The sequence below is a fragment of the Fonsecaea nubica genome (assembly GCF_001646965.1).
Source record: "Fonsecaea nubica strain CBS 269.64 chromosome Unknown Scaff31, whole genome shotgun sequence".
Lineage (NCBI taxonomy): Eukaryota > Fungi > Ascomycota > Eurotiomycetes > Chaetothyriales > Herpotrichiellaceae > Fonsecaea > Fonsecaea nubica.
This window is the reverse complement of record NW_019173704.1, coordinates 140,735-157,633: the sequence shown is the minus strand read 5'-3', so window position 1 is coordinate 157,633 and position 16,899 is coordinate 140,735. Positions and strand designations below refer to the sequence as shown.

General features: G+C 52.5%; 8 protein-coding genes across 8 annotated transcripts; 3 read left to right on the top strand and 5 right to left on the bottom strand.

The window, feature by feature from the left end:
- Positions 1-432: 432 nt before the first annotated feature.
- AYO20_05386 (inosine-5'-monophosphate dehydrogenase) lies at positions 433-2,342 on the top strand (the record flags this gene model as incomplete). The annotated part of the gene is made up of 3 exons (XM_022643680.1): positions 433-631; positions 691-999; positions 1,201-2,342. 3 exons carry the CDS (start codon positions 433-435, stop codon positions 2,340-2,342), a joined length of 1,650 nt encoding a protein of 549 aa, XP_022500347.1.
- Positions 2,343-3,069: 727 nt separating this feature from the next.
- AYO20_05385 (hypothetical protein) lies at positions 3,070-4,086 on the top strand (the record flags this gene model as incomplete). Its single annotated transcript, XM_022643679.1, has 1 exon — positions 3,070-4,086. One exon carries the CDS (start codon positions 3,070-3,072, stop codon positions 4,084-4,086), a length of 1,017 nt encoding a protein of 338 aa, XP_022500346.1.
- A 150-nt stretch (positions 4,087-4,236) lies between these two features.
- On the bottom strand, positions 4,237-5,226 carry AYO20_05384 (RNA polymerase II subunit A domain phosphatase ssu72; the record flags this gene model as incomplete). Its single annotated transcript, XM_022643678.1, has 1 exon — positions 4,237-5,226. One exon carries the CDS (start codon positions 5,224-5,226, stop codon positions 4,237-4,239), a length of 990 nt encoding a protein of 329 aa, XP_022500345.1.
- A 1,362-nt stretch (positions 5,227-6,588) lies between these two features.
- Positions 6,589-7,950, top strand: AYO20_05383 (hypothetical protein; the record flags this gene model as incomplete). Its single annotated transcript, XM_022643677.1, has 1 exon — positions 6,589-7,950. The coding sequence occupies one exon, from the start codon at positions 6,589-6,591 to the stop codon at positions 7,948-7,950; it is 1,362 nt and encodes a 453-aa protein (XP_022500344.1).
- Positions 7,951-8,510: 560 nt separating this feature from the next.
- On the bottom strand, positions 8,511-9,300 carry AYO20_05382 (hypothetical protein; the record flags this gene model as incomplete). Its single annotated transcript, XM_022643676.1, has 2 exons — positions 8,511-8,777; positions 8,890-9,300. 2 exons carry the CDS (start codon positions 9,298-9,300, stop codon positions 8,511-8,513), a joined length of 678 nt encoding a protein of 225 aa, XP_022500343.1.
- A 995-nt stretch (positions 9,301-10,295) lies between these two features.
- AYO20_05381 (hypothetical protein) lies at positions 10,296-11,414 on the bottom strand (the record flags this gene model as incomplete). The annotated part of the gene is made up of 1 exon (XM_022643675.1): positions 10,296-11,414. One exon carries the CDS (start codon positions 11,412-11,414, stop codon positions 10,296-10,298), a length of 1,119 nt encoding a protein of 372 aa, XP_022500342.1.
- Positions 11,415-11,888: 474 nt separating this feature from the next.
- On the bottom strand, positions 11,889-13,398 carry AYO20_05380 (hypothetical protein; the record flags this gene model as incomplete). The annotated part of the gene is made up of 3 exons (XM_022643674.1): positions 11,889-12,425; positions 12,529-12,739; positions 12,812-13,398. 3 exons carry the CDS (start codon positions 13,396-13,398, stop codon positions 11,889-11,891), a joined length of 1,335 nt encoding a protein of 444 aa, XP_022500341.1.
- Positions 13,399-14,211: 813 nt separating this feature from the next.
- On the bottom strand, positions 14,212-16,399 carry AYO20_05379 (hypothetical protein; the record flags this gene model as incomplete). Its single annotated transcript, XM_022643673.1, has 7 exons — positions 14,212-14,589; positions 14,646-14,890; positions 15,019-15,182; positions 15,237-15,432; positions 15,533-15,911; positions 15,969-16,217; positions 16,271-16,399. 7 exons carry the CDS (start codon positions 16,397-16,399, stop codon positions 14,212-14,214), a joined length of 1,740 nt encoding a protein of 579 aa, XP_022500340.1.
- Positions 16,400-16,899: the final 500 nt, after the last annotated feature.

The following is a 16,899-nucleotide window of genomic DNA, read 5'->3' as shown; positions in this document are numbered from 1 at the left end:
ATGGGACTTCGACAATTGCAAATTCGACGTTTTGACAACCTGAATAGTAGCCAGTGATAGGCGAGACCTAAAGAGTGAGATTGAACTCGACAGGCAGTCTGACTTTACTGAACGACACCTGGGGAGTTGATGGCAGAAGGAAAACCCTGCAGTTTCTCACTTGACGCTTTGTTTACATCTGGTCTCAAAACGGATGGTGGGACGCGGGTGCCAAGAGTGCTAACGAACTGCATCGATAATTGGCCAGTCACGCACACAGAGGCTATTGGCTGTGCAGGGGCCACCACTCTCCGCCTTTTCACTCAAAAATTCCTCTTCCGATCCAGACTTTCTGAAATTTTCCCCTTCCTTTGGAAAGGCACTCCCTGACCCCAGCAGCCCAACTGTCCGACACTCTTCTGCTGTAGAACCTCTTTCAGACTTACTATCAAAATGCCGATCGCCAACGGAGACATCGCCAACGGCACCCCTGTCACGCGAAAGGGGGAGATACTCGACTATCGGACAGCCCTCCAAGTTCTCCAGTCCGACTACGATACTCGTGATGGCCTGGACATCCATAGTCTTTTGGACTCGAACAAAAACGGTGCTCTTACCTACAATGACTTCCTCATTCTGCCTGGATATATTGGTATTGTCCTTCTCAGAATTCTTTTCCTCGGAGACCATATTTCTGATACCCCTGAACAGGCTTTGCTGCGTCTGAGGTCACCCTCGACTCACCAATCACCAAACGAATCTCTTTGAAGACGCCCCTTCTCTCCTCTCCCATGGACACCGTCACAGAAGACTCGATGGCTATCCATATGGCTCTGCTTGGCGGCCTCGGTGTCATCCACCATAACTGCTCCGCTGAGGAGCAGGCCGATATGGTTCGCAAAGTCAAGAGATATGAAAACGGTTTTATCTCCGACCCTATTGTCTTGAGCCCCAAGACTACCGTTGGGGAGGCCAAAGAGCTGAAAGAGAAGTGGGGATTTGGCGGATTTCCAGTTACCGGTACGTCCTCCTATGCTGCCAAGGGTCAATTTGCCCATGCCTTTCGATGATGTCCAAAACTATTTACCCTTTTAAACTTTCGTTCATCCGCAGCATGAACTTGCAATGGGGAATTATGGAGATTTCTGTCTGAGAAAGATGCCACATTCTGCGTTCTGTCTTCGAGTACTGGTGAATGCAGTAACTGACAGCCATGAATAGAAAACGGGCAACTCAAGTCCAAGCTTATTGGCATCATTACCACTCGCGATATACAGTTCCACCCACGTCCTGACGACCTGGTCACAGAGGTCATGTCGAAAGATCTGATTACTGCACCCGCTGGCACCACCTTGGCTGAGGCCAACGATGTCCTCCGCAAGTCCAGGAAGGGTAAACTGCCCATCGTTGACGCAAGCGGCAACCTAGTGTCACTCCTTTCGCGATCCGACCTTCTCAAGAACCTCAACTACCCTCTTGCCTCCAAGTTACCACATTCAAAACAATTGATTGCGGCGGCGGCGATAGGTACCAGACCTGAGGACAAGATCCGACTGCAGAAATTGGTCGAAGCTGGACTTGACATCGTGATCCTGGACAGCAGCCAGGGAAACAGCATGTATCAAATCGACATGGTCAAGTACATCAAGGAGAAATACCCTCAACTCGATGTGATTGCAGGGAATGTGGTGACTAGGGAACAAGCCGCAAACCTGATCGCAGCTGGTGCCGATGGCCTGAGAATTGGCATGGGCAGCGGCAGCGCTTGCATCACACAGGAAGTCATGGCTGTGGGACGACCCCAAGCTACGGCTGTTCACGCCGTATCGTCCTTTGCAGCCAAATTCGGCGTACCATGTATTGCAGACGGAGGTATTCAGAACGTTGGCCACATTGTCAAGGGCATCGCGATGGGTGCTTCGACAGTCATGATGGGCGGTCTTCTCGCAGGTACTACGGAATCTCCTGGCCAGTCTTACATCAACCGTGAAGGTAAGCTCGTCAAGGCATATCGTGGAATGGGCAGTATCGATGCCATGGAAGACAAGAAGGCCGGTGGGGGAGGCAAGAACTCCAAGGCCAGCAATGCCGGAACGGCGAGATACTTTTCGGAAGGTGATCGATTGTTGGTTGCGCAGGGTGTCTCGGGAGCTGTATTGGATCGAGGCTCTGTTACCAAGTTCGTCCCTTACCTGCTAGCTGGTGTGCAACATTCTCTGCAAGATATTGGTTGCAAGAGTTTGGCCGAGTTCCGCAACGGAGTGGCCAGTGGGAACGTGCGGTTTGAGCTCCGGACAGTCAGTGCCCAAGCCGAAGGAAACGTGCATGGGTTGGACAGTTTTGAGAAGAAGCTCTACTCCTAAGAGGCTTGACACAAGCGCGGGATAATAGCATTGCGAGGGCGAAGGGGGCGTCTAGGTCTGCGGGAGTTTGATGCTTACGCCATCCCAAATGTTTCGACGTTGCAAATGATTTCATGATTGGAATGACATACCCACAGGCAGTTCGAAATACATACATCGTACAAGTCACGGGCCAAAGTTGTAAATTCACACCTGTCTGACTTACTACCCAATACAGTAGGTTATAGACATTATTATTTGTACTTCTCCGCCCTTCACTCAATAATATGGACCTCGGCGTGTTGTCGGCTCTGCAAGGCACCGGAGCGTCCAGCGAATGACACGCGCCTCGCACATAAGTGTAAGCCGAATTAGTAGCCCAGCTGTGACTCTGTACGAAGGACCATGACACGTTCTCCATCCTCCTCTCACCCCCACAGGTCATTGCTGTTTTCTGATCAGCCTCGGTCTACAGAATATCTCACTCGAATTTCCCGATTTAACAACCAATTTTCCTCCAATGTTTTTGTTTCCTCGGACCTCGAAATGTAGATTTGCGTCTTCATATATTCGTCTTTTAGACTCTAGTGGTTTATACCTGTATCCTTGTCGGTTCTCCTCCCCTCGATCACCAAGACGTTTGCTGTACCGACTGCTATACTCGAATATTAGACAGTACTGCCTCGCCTCCCACCGATACCGAACTGTCGGCAATTTGAAAACCCGCTGTACAGACGGAGCCTTCACCATGTCCGGGAAACAGAAACCCAAGTTCGAGGTCAGAGGCTACAGCGAGCACAAAGCTCCCAAGCCGGCGTCTCCCTCGGCCAGCACGATTCTCGTCTCCCCGAACAATGAGATTCTCCTTCTTCACCGTGTCCAGACCTCCAGTGCATTTCCCTCGGCACATGTGTTTCCCGGAGGCAACCTAGAGCCCAGCGACGGGGAAGTGGCGAGCGATCCTACAGATGTGAATCGACATCTGGAAAACATCGCCTACCGCACGGGCGCCATCAGGGAGTTGTTCGAAGAGACGGGGATTCTATTGGCCCGCGAATCCAGGACCGCAGAGTCACTCCTCCCCGTCAGCACGGCCGTACGAAAGGAGGGTCGCGAATCTGTACACAAGGGCAAGGTTTCCTTCAAGTCCTGGCTATCTTCGGTTTCCCCAAATGCGGTCCTCGACACGGACCGCCTCATCCCATTCACCCACTGGATCACCCCACCCAATGTACCGAAACGATTCACCACGCAGATGTACGTCTACTTTGTCGACCCGGCAGAGAAGGGCAATCCCAGCGTGCACGCAACAGCAGATCAGATCGAGACCATGACGCCAGAATGGAGATCCGCAAGAGATTGGCTGAGCTTGGCGAGGAGCGGGGACATCATCCTGTTCCCGCCGCAATTTCTGCTCCTCTACCTGGTCTCGGAGATACTTGACGGCCCTGGTGACAGCGAGGAAGACATCCTGAGGAAGAGGGCCGTACTAAAGAGGCGGATTGAGACCGAAGGGACCCCGGTGCCGTGGAAGGATAAGTTCATTTCCCCCATCGGCACGAGCTTCGGCGAGGATGGCCGAAGCGTGCTTGCCCTGGATAAACCTGGTCCTGAGTTGAAGGCTTCGACTTTGAAGGGAGATGACGAGTATGTTGTGCTGGTCAAATTCAACAGAGAAGGGCCAAGAGACGTAGAGATTGGTCTGAGAAAGGAAGTCCTGCGGGAAAGAAGGGAAAAGGGAATAGACAAGGCGAGTAAGATATAGAAAGCCCTATATGCATATATTACCGCGGTTTGAATTCATGGGTTTATTGTCATGACCGAAAACCCTCCAGCGCCTCGCTAAGTATTCAATGGGTGACGAACCACCCTGGTTCAACATGTCATCCTGTGATCTGACCGCCATCTTTCCTCTCTAAAACCACGACAGAGTCCACAACGCTGGTAGATTCGGCCACCGTTCCTGCCACCTAGCAAGAATCTCAGGAACTTTCTCGTCAAAGCTCATCCTGGCCGCCCCAGTTCCGTTCTCCCACCCTTGGCTGCCACTTATTTGCCTTTCCTGAATGGCCGCCTCATTCAAGCTATCGGCTAATTCAAGAATCGCTCCTCCACCAACCAGCGCTTCTTCATGGTTATCCTTAATATCGATGTTGAAGACATGAACAGGCCTATTCAAAGGCGCTCCACGGTCGAGTAAATTGTCCACGACGGCGTCCCAACAACGTTCCTCGCAGGTGAAAATCACGTCCACAACGCCTCCTTCCGTTCCTGCAGCGCCTTTATCGCCGCGATTCAAGGCCTCCATCCTGGCTGCGCCAACGATCCAGTCATGAAACCGTTCTGGTCCCCATTTGATCTTCCTATTCCGATCAAGCATGTTTAATATGCCATTATTCCGATACAGTCGGGCGTCTTGCGCGTTCAGTTCGTCGTACATCTTCGTATAGGAGGTAGTATTGAAGTTATAGACTTGAGGTTGTGAGATAGAGGGACCTGGTAAGCGGACGTAGCTACCCGTCCCAAAGGAGATGACGGGGTATTGGTGCTCCGAGGTAGAGAGACGAAGATGGGCCTCCATGGAGCGATTGTTGTTGGAGGCACAGACTGTACAAAACTTGAGCTTAAAGGGGACTTCATTCTGTGAAGAACTAGGTAGAGCAGGAGATGTCAGTGTGGCGGGTGCGAGGGTTGTCGACGTCGCGGTGGCGGGCGGAGTGGATGGATCGATGGTACCGTCGAGGCCCGTAGAGGACGTGACTTGCAAATGACTCTGTCCTGTAGGAGCAGTCACGGTAGAGGGAGGAGTTTGCACGGACGACGATGGGGGTTGTGGTGTTGATTGAGCAGGTTGCGGCGTCTGTGTTCGCGCCTGAAGGCGAGCACGTCGAGGATCTGCGGACATGATGCGAGAAGGACAGAATTGCGTTATTGTTCTACAGCAAACATGGTATAACTGCCGGCTTCTAGGTCAGCGGATTCTCTGGATATGTGGAGAGAGACAAGTAGTTTAAGCAAGCCACAAAGCGGCGAAGTCAGAGGTTTGAAATTGCGTATTATTCGTGGATGTCCGCAGAAAGAGAATAGGACAGCTCCAATAAGATAGTCATCACAAGATGCGCAGAGGGAGAGGGAGGGTATGCTGGTGTGTTGGAACTGACCTTGGTACGCGGCTTGAATAAAGCCTGGTGATAGAACAGGACAGGCCAACTTGCGAGCTCCTTTGTGAACGAATATTTTGCACAAGGTACTTTGGCCCTCTTGGTGGTTAACGCCCAGGCTGTCGAGACTCGAGATCAGATCGGAGAGCGCAGGCAGAAAATTCCCGGTTCTGGGTCAAGATGCGGCTAAACTTCTCCATACTGATAGAAGCGAGGACTGGAAGCACGAAGCCTAGCGGGACCTGGGCGGCATCTGAAACGCCTAGCGGACGACTGTGGGGAGCCTGTAGTGCCTGTGGCCGCCTGTGGTTGGAGGTTGCCTGTGCTCTCTTACCCCCCGTTTAGGTGCCATTCCAGTTGGAGGCAGAGCCAGGGCTTACATATGGCCCAGTCACAGCAGTTACAGCAGTATTAGCCACTCAAGGCCGGTTCCTCTCTTCTCAAGATCCAGGTCCATTCTCAAGGCGAACCCAATTCCTCGATCTCGACTACCTTGCATATTTACTCTCAAGTCGGTCCCTTTACCAGGCTTTGGCCTGATCATCCTGCTTTACCTGACTCCAGCGCAATTCTGGTCATACTCGTCGTCAACACCACCTCCTCGATGCACACATCGCCTGACCTTCTTGCTCTTCTAATCCCTGCGCATACTCTGGACTTTTGCCTGCGTTTCGGCCCATCACGTCTGTCTCTGATCGCTATATTTAGATCTGGCTCTCGCCGTTCTCGCCTAGCCTGATTCTCGACGACTGGACTCGACGTTCTCACACTGCTCGTTATTCTAATTAGGACCCTTCAGCTGCTCGTAGCTGGCTGCTGGGGACGCCCTTCTGATTTTCCACTCTTTTCCTTCGTCTTCGACATTGTCCCTCCTTGTTAAGCGCGCGCGCTGCGCTGTTCCTTCGATTCTCCAGATTCACCGCCGCCATTGGCACTGGGGACGCCTTATTAGCCGCCCAACGCACGCTCTTCGCTGGCTCGTTCTCGTGCCTATAGGTGCGCTTCGGCGAAGGATAACAATTCAATCGTTCTTCGTTTGCGACACCTGTGCCTCCTTGGCTATCTAAACATCTCGCGACCGAACCCATCCTTCTTGTACGGTCAGGATGGCCACCATCACAGCCTCACCACCTGCGATGTCTCCTCCGTTGGCCGCAGCCACCACATCTCCTCCCAGTCTGCCTCCTCTAATCACTACCACCCCGAATACGCGGCGGACGAGCTCGCAAAGGCCAACCTCATATGCCGAAAGACGGATGTCGACTTATTCCACAACTTCAAAAGGTTCCTACCTTCCGCAGTCTCGACCGACGTCCTATGTCTTTCCCGCCTTCCACTCGAGTCTACCATATACCCTCGTCCGAGATTTTGCATATTTGACAACGCACCCTTTACACTACGGGCCCCCTCCGCATCAATCGGGTCTCTCTACACCAGCGAGTGAGTCAAGAAGACTTTCCGACCCAGCGATCTCATCATGGGACGACTCCAGAGGCCAATGGTCAGCGACGCCGCCCTGGATATCAGAAACAAACCCCAGCGCTTTTAGTCGGGATCGGCTACCTGCCATGACATTCAAAGACGATGGGCCCCCCTATAGCGAAGATGAGGATATCCAATCCCCCATTGTCACCACGAGCAGGCACAAGAAACATAAATCCAATGAGCGAGGGAGGTCGCCCGGAGCAGCAGGTCCTCATCGCGGCGTTGTGGTTGGCGCAGCCGGTCATCCTGAGGAGGCAGACGGGCCCGGTGAAGCTGTCGAAACATACGATACCAACACCCTGAGGTTTCCGCACGAGCCTCAACACCGCGACTCTAACTTTGCCAAACCTCTACAACGCAATCTTTCCCCTTATGGCGACGGAGGTCCCGGCTCTGAAGACGAATACTCAGACGCCGAAGACGATACCCGGTTCTCAAAAGACTATTCGTTTACGATTGCCAGTCCCGACGAGGAAATGCACGGCAAGGCTGTCGCACTCTTCGATTTCGAAAGCGAGCATCAAAATGAATTGCCCTTGAAGGAAGGGCAGATAATTCTAGTGTCATATCGACATGGCCAAGGTTGGTTGGTGGCCGAAAATCCCAGGACCGGCGAGAGTGGACTGGTGCCCGAAGAGTTTGTACGCCTGGTTAGGGACATCGAAGGCGGCCTACGCGGGTTAAATGCTGTGACTTTGGATGGTGACGGGAACATGGACAGTATCATCAGTCCTGTGTCAACGGATCCTGGGTCGATCAATACGCCGGTACCGAACAACCATGATTTTCCTCCTCCGCAGCAACAAGGTTCATACAAGTCCAGCAGCAATGGTGGCACCTATGGCGAGAAGCATCCTCCGGTGCAGTCGACTTTTAGCACTAGCAGTCGCGATTTCAGCCCGTATCCTTTACCCTCCAAGGGTGACGAAAATTCTGTAAAGGAGAGGGAGAAAGAACGAGAAAAGGCGACCGACATAAGCTAGTACCCTGTTCCGGTTGCTCCCCTCTAACGATCTTCCAACTCAATGGAGAGGCAGATAGTAACGGGGCGGCGGAAGAAACACGGTTAAGACCAGGAATCAACGACACGCGTTAGACTGGGCCTGCGCTGCATGGGTGATGGCATGATAAATTTTTATTCTCTAATGTGTTGTATGATATGATATCCCATGGATTATGCCACAAGGCAAACTCTCGACGGCCACAAACGGGCAGTGGGCGGGTAGGAAAGGGCCACACAATATGGGCTTTTTGGACGGACAACGGATGAGGATATGGTACACATGAATCTGCGAAGCGTACTAACGCGCAAGAAGAGATGTATCTTCTTTCCAGCGCATGGAGACGAAGCTGCCCGGAGGGAGCTGACTCCGATCTCTACATCTCCTCTAGTATTGCAAATGAGACAATCTCAAGGGGATATAGATACTGACACTAAGAAAATAGAGGAAGAACAAACAGAGAAATTTCCAAACGTGCAAGTCGAGTGAGTTTGAACCATGGTGTGTGGGCCGAGTCGTGTTTTACTTCAGTCCTTTTCTCTCTAGACAATGGGAACGTCTGTTCGGCCACGCAAAGTCCTTTTGAGGCTGTGGTCTTGATCGTCGTCCCAATACAAAGGCCATTGGATGTCCGCGAGAGCCGCGAGAGGGTAGAGTGCATTCACGCCTTCAACCGACTCCAGTTCTATCAGGAATGCACAACCATACCGTTCATCGGTAACCCAGGATGGCCGAATCGTGAGAGCCCCTCCCAAGTCACCGTCCGCCAGGTGGAGTGAGAGATAGCAGTCAAGAACATTGCTTCTCTGCTGGGAGAGTCGTGGCAACCAGGACCTCGTTCCGCTCTCACCGATCTCAGATCTAAGAGTAGTTTCTGTGGCGGGTGCTGCGTCTCCCAACCCGGCTATTTTGCGGACTCACCGCGTATTCCTTGTATCCGTCGTCCCAGTCCTCGATCCGTCTGCGAGAACCACCACTCCCGGACGACCCTGTGACTCTGTGGCTGACTCGCCGACCAATCTTTCCCTGGTCCTTCTCGTACCTCAATCTCTCCATCTCCCTCCTCGAGGCACCCCCGTTGTTGACGCGGTCGCTCCAGATCAAATGCCTCGGTCTGCCCGGGTAGACACCCCTGCGGACTTTTCTCTTGCGGTTGAAGTAGGTGAGCGAGATGTAGAAGCCGTGGATGTGCGAGGGGATGATGGCCAGGATGAACATGACGCAGTTGAAGAGGAAGTCTTCGTTCGGCCCCGTGATGAGCATGACGGCCAGCGGCGGGAAGAGGATGTTCAAGGCCGTGATGACCAGGCGTTTGAAGAGCGGGATCCTCATCTTGTGCCTGGTGGAAGCACGTCCCGGAGGGGTCTAGGTGGTCTAGGTAACCCAAGTCCCTCGCGTGCAGCTTCTGTGCAGTGGAACGAATAATGCCAGCGTGTGGGTTTGATTCCTTCCCGCAAGGAAATAAAGACAAACAGAGGTAGTCGGTATCAAACAAACAAATGCGATGTCGAAGCAGTTTCAAGTGTCTGTCCTTCTGCTCATACTGTGAGCCCAAAGAGTAACGGTTAGAGAGAGCGTAGATTTCAAGAATGCTTTGTACCATTTGTAGGAGCTGCAGCATCCATCGTCATCATATACTCCCCCCCTGCTCACTTGCACTTCTCACTTCTCAACCCGCTGGGCGGTGCGGTGCTGAGCTGTGCGCCCCATCGAACGCCTCTAACGCTCTAACGCAGGGACCTCTGCAGACAGGCAGGTTCTTTGCCCAGCCGGGAAATACCATCGTCGAGCAAAGTCCACCCGAGACAAGAAAAAGCATGGCACAGAACAAGTCTCCGAAGCGTTGATCGGGGAGATCGTCGACGTCTGGGGATCGAACAAGACGTCATTTTTTTGTGGTGGTGGTGGTGGCTGTGGCTGGCCCGTCGCCAATCGGGCCGAGCCAATACCACGTTTTGTCAACGGGAGTCCGTCTCATCACAGTCAGGGTCTTGATATACGGGTCCAAGTAAAGTATGTATGAAGTATGTGATGGGAAGGGGAGAAGATTGTTACTCACTCACTACTAGCTGGTAGCTGAGAGTCGACCATAACAAACAAGGCGAGACGACGGTGAGGCGCTGCTCACCATCCAGCTACTTTTACCTCGTACATATGTAGGTCTAATAGTTTATCGAGGATCATGTCGTATGATTCCTCCTCTAGTATCGCCCCATTGCTAGTTTACATGTGATCCAGTTCAAACATCTGTGTTCAGAGAGAACTCAGCACTGCCTTTTTGGCACCGCAAATGAATATACATGGTTTTGGCACATGCCCCTGACACGCTATCGGCTTCCACTCACAAGCAGAATGGCACTTCCTAGCTGGCGTCTGATATCCTCGTTATCCACGTCGTGGGTATCTTCGACTTCCCCCCACATCCTGGTCTGCCATCTTACCTCGAGGCTCGAGGCCTCGGCCGCCTCCTCAATGCCAAATCGCTTCTGACTCCCACTTTCTTGCATATCCCGGAACTCCTCACTCCACTCAATCAACAGTCTTGTACCAACAAGTAGACTCTTCGTAGCCAATACTGCACGCTCAAGAGCTGCAAGCTCATATGCAGGAAGGCCAGCAATCCACCCACGGATCACGCTTCTCGTCGTTTCATCCTGCTGCGTAGGCATGATGCTGTTTTCATCCAGTACGGGTTTGATGTCAACACCAGGCCACACGGACGTGCTTAGATAACTGATTATGGGTTTGGCTGTCCGAATCTGAACCTCACGTAGTGATTCTGTCCGTTCGGTTTGCATTTCCAACTGCGATGCCGAAGTGTTCGCTGGTGCCCAACACAGTAATGTGTCCGTGTCTAGGTAACGCATCATGACTGTAATGATGTCTTTTCGGATCTTGCCATCACCCCGCGCCTCTGTCTCGATAATATCCTGCGCTCGAGCCGATATTGAGGTCATAGGGATGTTGTGGTTTTTCAATGCCTGCTGCGCCGATTCGAGCAGATCCCATTCAATGGCGATGGCATGGGCCAGGTGCGGCTTGGAGCGCGGGACTGTGAGGATTGATTTGCTGGGAGTCCGCACGGGTCTCTGGTCCAAATACACTTGATACCCTTGTGGGATTTCTTTGACATGAACATCTTTCCAAAACCTTTTCCTCAAAGGGCTTGTCTTCCCGCCCGGCTGGCTCGCGGCCCGAAGTTCTTTTCCTTGCTTGAGCAGCTCGGCTTTCCGTCTTCGTTCTTGGATCCGGTCGCCATATTGGGGAGACGTAGGAACGGGAGCACTGGGGGGTGGTCCGGTTGCAGTGATTGGGAGTGCAGTGGCGGACAATGTGCTGGTTGAGGAGATCGCGCGTTTTGTTGGCGTCGCGAGCCGACCGACCGAAGGATGGGCTTCCAAACCGCGAACGACAGACGAAGACACTCTTAGCATATTTGCCCTCATGGTGTCCTTATAAGACTGGATAGAGAGCCGAATCGAGAGCTTCGAAATCAACAAAGTCTCGGAGTTTAAGATGCCAAAACGAAGGGAATTCGCTACCTAGCTCGCCCCACTTTCGGACGAGGATGATGCCGCCCTATGCTCACCCCCGGCTCCCATCGCACCGCTTAGTTGGAAACCACGGGCCGCGCTTCCCACTATTATTTTTTGTACTCGGAGGTCAGAATCAGTGGTCAGTCTCTTCTACAACTGCCCTGAGCATGGCCGGAGCGAGAACTATCCATATCCGCAATGCCCTGAGGAAGTCTGAGTGACTCCATTGGGCACTAGAGCAGCGACTACCACACCACTATGTGATACCCAGATATAACCGCCGGCGCCGGGACCTAAATGCTTTGAATCTCTTCTTGAAGGCCCCCCTTCCGCAGCAACACCACTCTTGAACCTTCTCTACTACACTTTCTCCCCTCCAAGGTCTTAAAGCCTGGGAGATCTCGCCGCCTCCAGGGCTTTTGTCTGTGCACGGTAGTTCTTGAGCAGCTGTCGGACGGCCAGGTCAAACATGACATCCTCAGAGCCCCCAGGTATCCGGGCGGTTGGGATTTCGCGGTAGATTTTCTCGACCAGTTCGCCTTGGCCCGTCCTCGTGAAGCCGTTCCCTCCAAAGAGAAGTACTGCGCAGCGTGAACATTCATCCAGCACCAAGCCCGCCTTGGCTTTGGCGAGGGCAATCAAGCCGCCCAGTTGGGTATCCGCATCTTCCTTCTTCATCTTCGACAGTGAATACACGAATTGCTCGACCCAGGCAGACAGAGACTCAAGCTCCGCCCCGCATCTGGCTAGTCGATTTCGAACCACGGGCTGCTCAATGAGCGGCTTTCCGAAGGCCTCGCGCTTCATCACATATTCGAAGGCGGCGGAGAGCGCGACGCGAGAGATACGAGTGATGCCGACAACGATTGCCAGTCTCTCGTGATTGAAGTTGTTGGTGATCATCTTCATCCCTGCCCCTTCCTATACCGCGTGACACCAACGTTTCAAAGGTCAATGGGAGTACTTGGAGGCTCGGACATTTCAACGCAAATGGGTGAATGGAAGCCATCTAGAGGCAACATACCTTTCCAATGAGATTCTCAACGGGAACCTTGACGTCATCAAGCTCGATGTAAGTAGTACCACTTGTCGTGTTTCCGCTGGTCTTGATCCGGCGAAGGGAGACGCCCTCGTGGTTTAGAAGCGGCACAACGAGAAGAGAAAGTCCGCTGGCTCCGGGACCTCCAGTTCGAACGGCCATTGTGCAGTAATGCGACCAAATCCCATTGGTGATCCTGATTGTTGACAGATTCTCCTGATCAGTAACAAAGCTTCGTTGGGTGTTGAACGTCACGTCGCGAACTCACCACTTCTTGGTACCATTCACAATGTAAAACTTGCCATCAGCCGTCTTCTTGGCCGTAGTCGAAATATTCGCGACGTCGCTCCCGGCATCTGGCTCGGTTATACCGATGCATATTCGCTTGTCCCCCCGCAGCAACTCGGGAAGGAACCTTTCTTGGAGCTGCGGGCTGCCGTAGGTGATGATCGGAGGCACGCCGTAGGCCATGCCGGTCGACAAGGAGGAGGGCGGGCCCCCGAGTCCCGCTCGTCTCATTTCACTGATGTAGATGGAGAAGTGGACGTGGTCGAAATCCTCGACCTTCAACCCGCCCAACAATTCCGTGATGCCTATGCTTTTCAGCAATTTGACCGGCAGGGGTGCCGGCAGATTCGGGATCAGCATGTTGTGCTTCGAGAACGTCTTGAAGACGTGGTCCGGGACGTCGCCCTCGGTTTCCCATTCCCGGGCGTGGGAAGACAAGTGTTCGTCGATAAATGCTCGACATGACTTCTGCCAGGCCCGGTGTGATTCGTTGTAGTACGGGGATGGCTGGCCGAGGAGCCAGGGAGGTTCTGCGAATGGTATGGGAATCGCTCGTTCGGTGGCCATGCCTTTTCGCCCAGGTCTTTCCCGTTGTTTACCAAATGTGACTCGGCGACAGTCGTTTGACAAATTGACGGAGATGATGGAGCAAGAGACCGATAACCAATGCCTGTCTTTTGAACCAGACCATAGGATATATATAATACTGACCCCGCAATGCGCCCAGCCGGGCCGTAATCTTGACCAGAAGTGCTTGGTGCATAGCCGGCCGAGGTCCAGACATTCTCTGTGTTGACTGCGACAGCTACTGCATTAGCTGCCCTATCGAGACCCCCTTGTAGCTAGCCTCGTGCCTGGCGTGGGAGCTCCTCGGGAAACCCAATCGAGTAAGGCACCTCCCGTAACTAATCACTCTTCCACTTACCTAGGTATGCAAGTTCGACGTCATCTCTCACGTAGATACTTTGGCTTGATAGAGGTACCAGTACGGCCCTATTAATCGTCCAAAGTATCAAGCTAGGAACAAGTCCCCACCTGGTTGAGCACTAAGCAGTCGAGGGTTGAACGTTGAATGGAAAATGGCAAGCAAAACTAAAAGGCTTCATGGGACACTCTTTGACACACGGCCAGAGGAGAGCTTCAGAGCCCTAGTTCCTATAGACAGGGAACTGGATCTGAAATGAAAGGGAGTTTTGTCATTCCGTAGCTGCAGCGATAGTCTATGCAAATCCCTCGCATTCAACCGTTGGAACCTCATGGGTCCAGGAACAAAAATATCAGAGTTTGGCTACAGGGGCAGCCGGATATGAGTTACCGTTGATCGAGGTTGACGACTGGCGACTCATCAGCCGCCGAACGATACCAATGATGTGCTTCTGCTCATCGCCGAGGGTTTCGGGGGCTATCGGCGCGTTTGTCTGCGAAGTTGGTGATCTTGTCCCAATGATCTCGAATGTTTTCCGGAGTAAATATGTCGAGGTCGAACGTGTATCCCCCAGAACGCTGCCATCGCGTACGACCTTGCCAGCCACAGCCCACTTCATAGAGGCCTCCGGTTGGTCGGTCAGGCACCTTGTCGGAACATAACGCTAGAACCAACGGTGCCACAAACTCGGGTTTGCGTGCGTGGACGAGTTCTTCGCTCAGGACGGTGCGAGTAAGCTGCGTTCCAGCCGAGGGACCGATGGTGTTGACGTAGATGTTGTATTTATCTCCCTCTTCAGCGAGAGCTCGCGAAAATCCCAGTATAGCCATTTTCTAGATCGTCATCAATAGTTCGAAGCATTGTGATAGGTACGAGGCAGGTGACTCACCGCTGTCGCATAGTTGGCCTGGCCGTAGTTTCCGTATACCCCACTGGTGCTGGATGTGTTGACAATTCGTCCGTATTTCTGTTTCATCATATAAGGATAGGCCGCTTTCGTGCAGACGTAGGTGCCACGCAGATGGACGTTGAAAATGTCATCCCATTGTTTCTCCGTCATATTGATAAAAGCCTTGTCTCGCAGTATTCCGGCATTGTTGACCAGAATATCGACTCGACCAAAGTTGTCGATGGCTGTAACACGTCTTCCAATTAGCACAGCTTCTTAAAAGAAAGTGTGTGTAGGCGCTAGTAAGCTTCTGCTGTTCCGCTGAGAACTCCTCCAAGGGACGAAACTGTGGACAGGGCGCAGTGAGGTTTACCTGTTTTGATGACTGAAGCCCCATCCTCAACCGAAGAACTGTTTCCGACCGCCCTCCCTCCAAAGGCACGGATTTCTTCCACCACAGAGTGTGGGTTCACAAGGTCGTTGACTACAACAGCAGCACCTCGTTTTGCGAATTCGATACAGTAGGCACGTCCGAGACTGTAGATGTTAGAAACAGCTCAGCCTGGGACACATGTTGAAAGGGAGCTTTACCCAGCACCGCCACCAGTGATGACTGCAACTTTGCCATCATATCTAACGTCCTCCCCTGGATCGTTTCTATCTTGTTTTTGCGTGGCTTCAAGGTTGGCCACCATGTCAGCTGTTTTGGTGGGATGATCAGGCTTCGAAAAGTCATTGATGCCTGCCCAACGCTTCAATATCGCGCCGGGCGTGAAGGTCTCGTCGCCTGGAAATGTGAATATCAGTCGCTTTGAATATCTGAAGCTCGTGCTTGTGACAATTGCGCGATCTTGAATCTAGATAGGTTTTCTCGTATCTCAACTCACATTTCAGTACAGCACCTGGTGATCGCTCCCATCGAAACTTGGAAATATGGCCAGCGAAGACTTCAAAGACCGAGCCGGATTCCCTGTTGATGGGATGAACGAGCAGCCCAACCAGAGGAGAAACATGTTCAGGTCTCAGGTATTGTAGCAGCTCGGCGGAAGTGGTTGTAGCCGTCATGTCCGCCGCAGTGACAGGTGCGATGGCGTTCACAAGGATGTTGTACTTGAGGCCTTCCCTGGCCAACGTCTGTGTCAATCCAACAGCGCCCAACGTGGCCGCCGAGTAGTTGCATTGCCCAGAGTTGCCAAAAAGCCCTGCTGTAGAGGATGTCATTATGATCCTTCCGTATTTCTGTTTGCGGAATATCTTCCAGGCGGCCTGGGTGCATTTGAAGACGCCTGGAGTCTAATGTTAATCCGGCACCCCATCTGGCACATTGTATTTGCGGGGACTGAAGGGGGAACTTCCTTTCGAAAGAACGGCGTCAATGTCGTCCCAGTCCTTGTCTGTCATGTTTTCGAAGCTCGCGTCTCGAAAGATACTTGCACTGTTGACCAAGATGTCCAGCCTTCCAAGTTTTTGAATGGCATCCTGAACGATGGCATCGCCGTTGAGCACGCTGTCGTAGTTGGCGGCGGATCTTCCTCCAGCACTGACTATCTGTCCGACCACCTCATCGGCGTCCTACCGCAGCGTTAACTCATGGACTTGTGAAGGGTGGAGACACGATGCCGTACTTTTCTGGAGATATCGTTAACGAGAACGCTAGCACCTCTCGAAGCAAGATAGAGAGCATGTCCCTTGCCCAAGCCGCTGCCAGCACCCGTGATGATGGCAACGTGATTGTCAAGCCGTAAATCTACCATGTTGATACCGAGTGTTGGGAGTGAGAAGCAGAGCTCACAGTACACAACCAGGAAAAGCAAATTCCGACGTCACGGGGTCCGTTAATTTATTCCACACATGAAGGGCAGTATTGGTGGTGTCCTTGACGGAGGCTCGAAGGATCTTGACGTTACCCATATGTGGTTTCTCGCCTCTTTTGGCACGACGATTGTGAGTGCCGAACCCGAGGGACGAGGCAACCCCTTCAAGGGTATTGTGGTTAGGGCAAATTAATACCCCGTTCTGAATCACCACCCCTCGGCCTACCAGTGTGTCCGCAGAATGACCAGCTGGATTCGAGGAGTGTATGATTCCGACAGAACAGAAAATTCAACGGGCCAAAAATGGATTCGAAATTAATTCTTCGTAGATATCACTCTGGGGGACTTTGTACTTCTATTCCGCAGACCATCATGTTAGGCTCCCAGAACAAAGAATGGATCGAAATTGCAACAGCCTCCCTAGCATTGATGAAAGAACT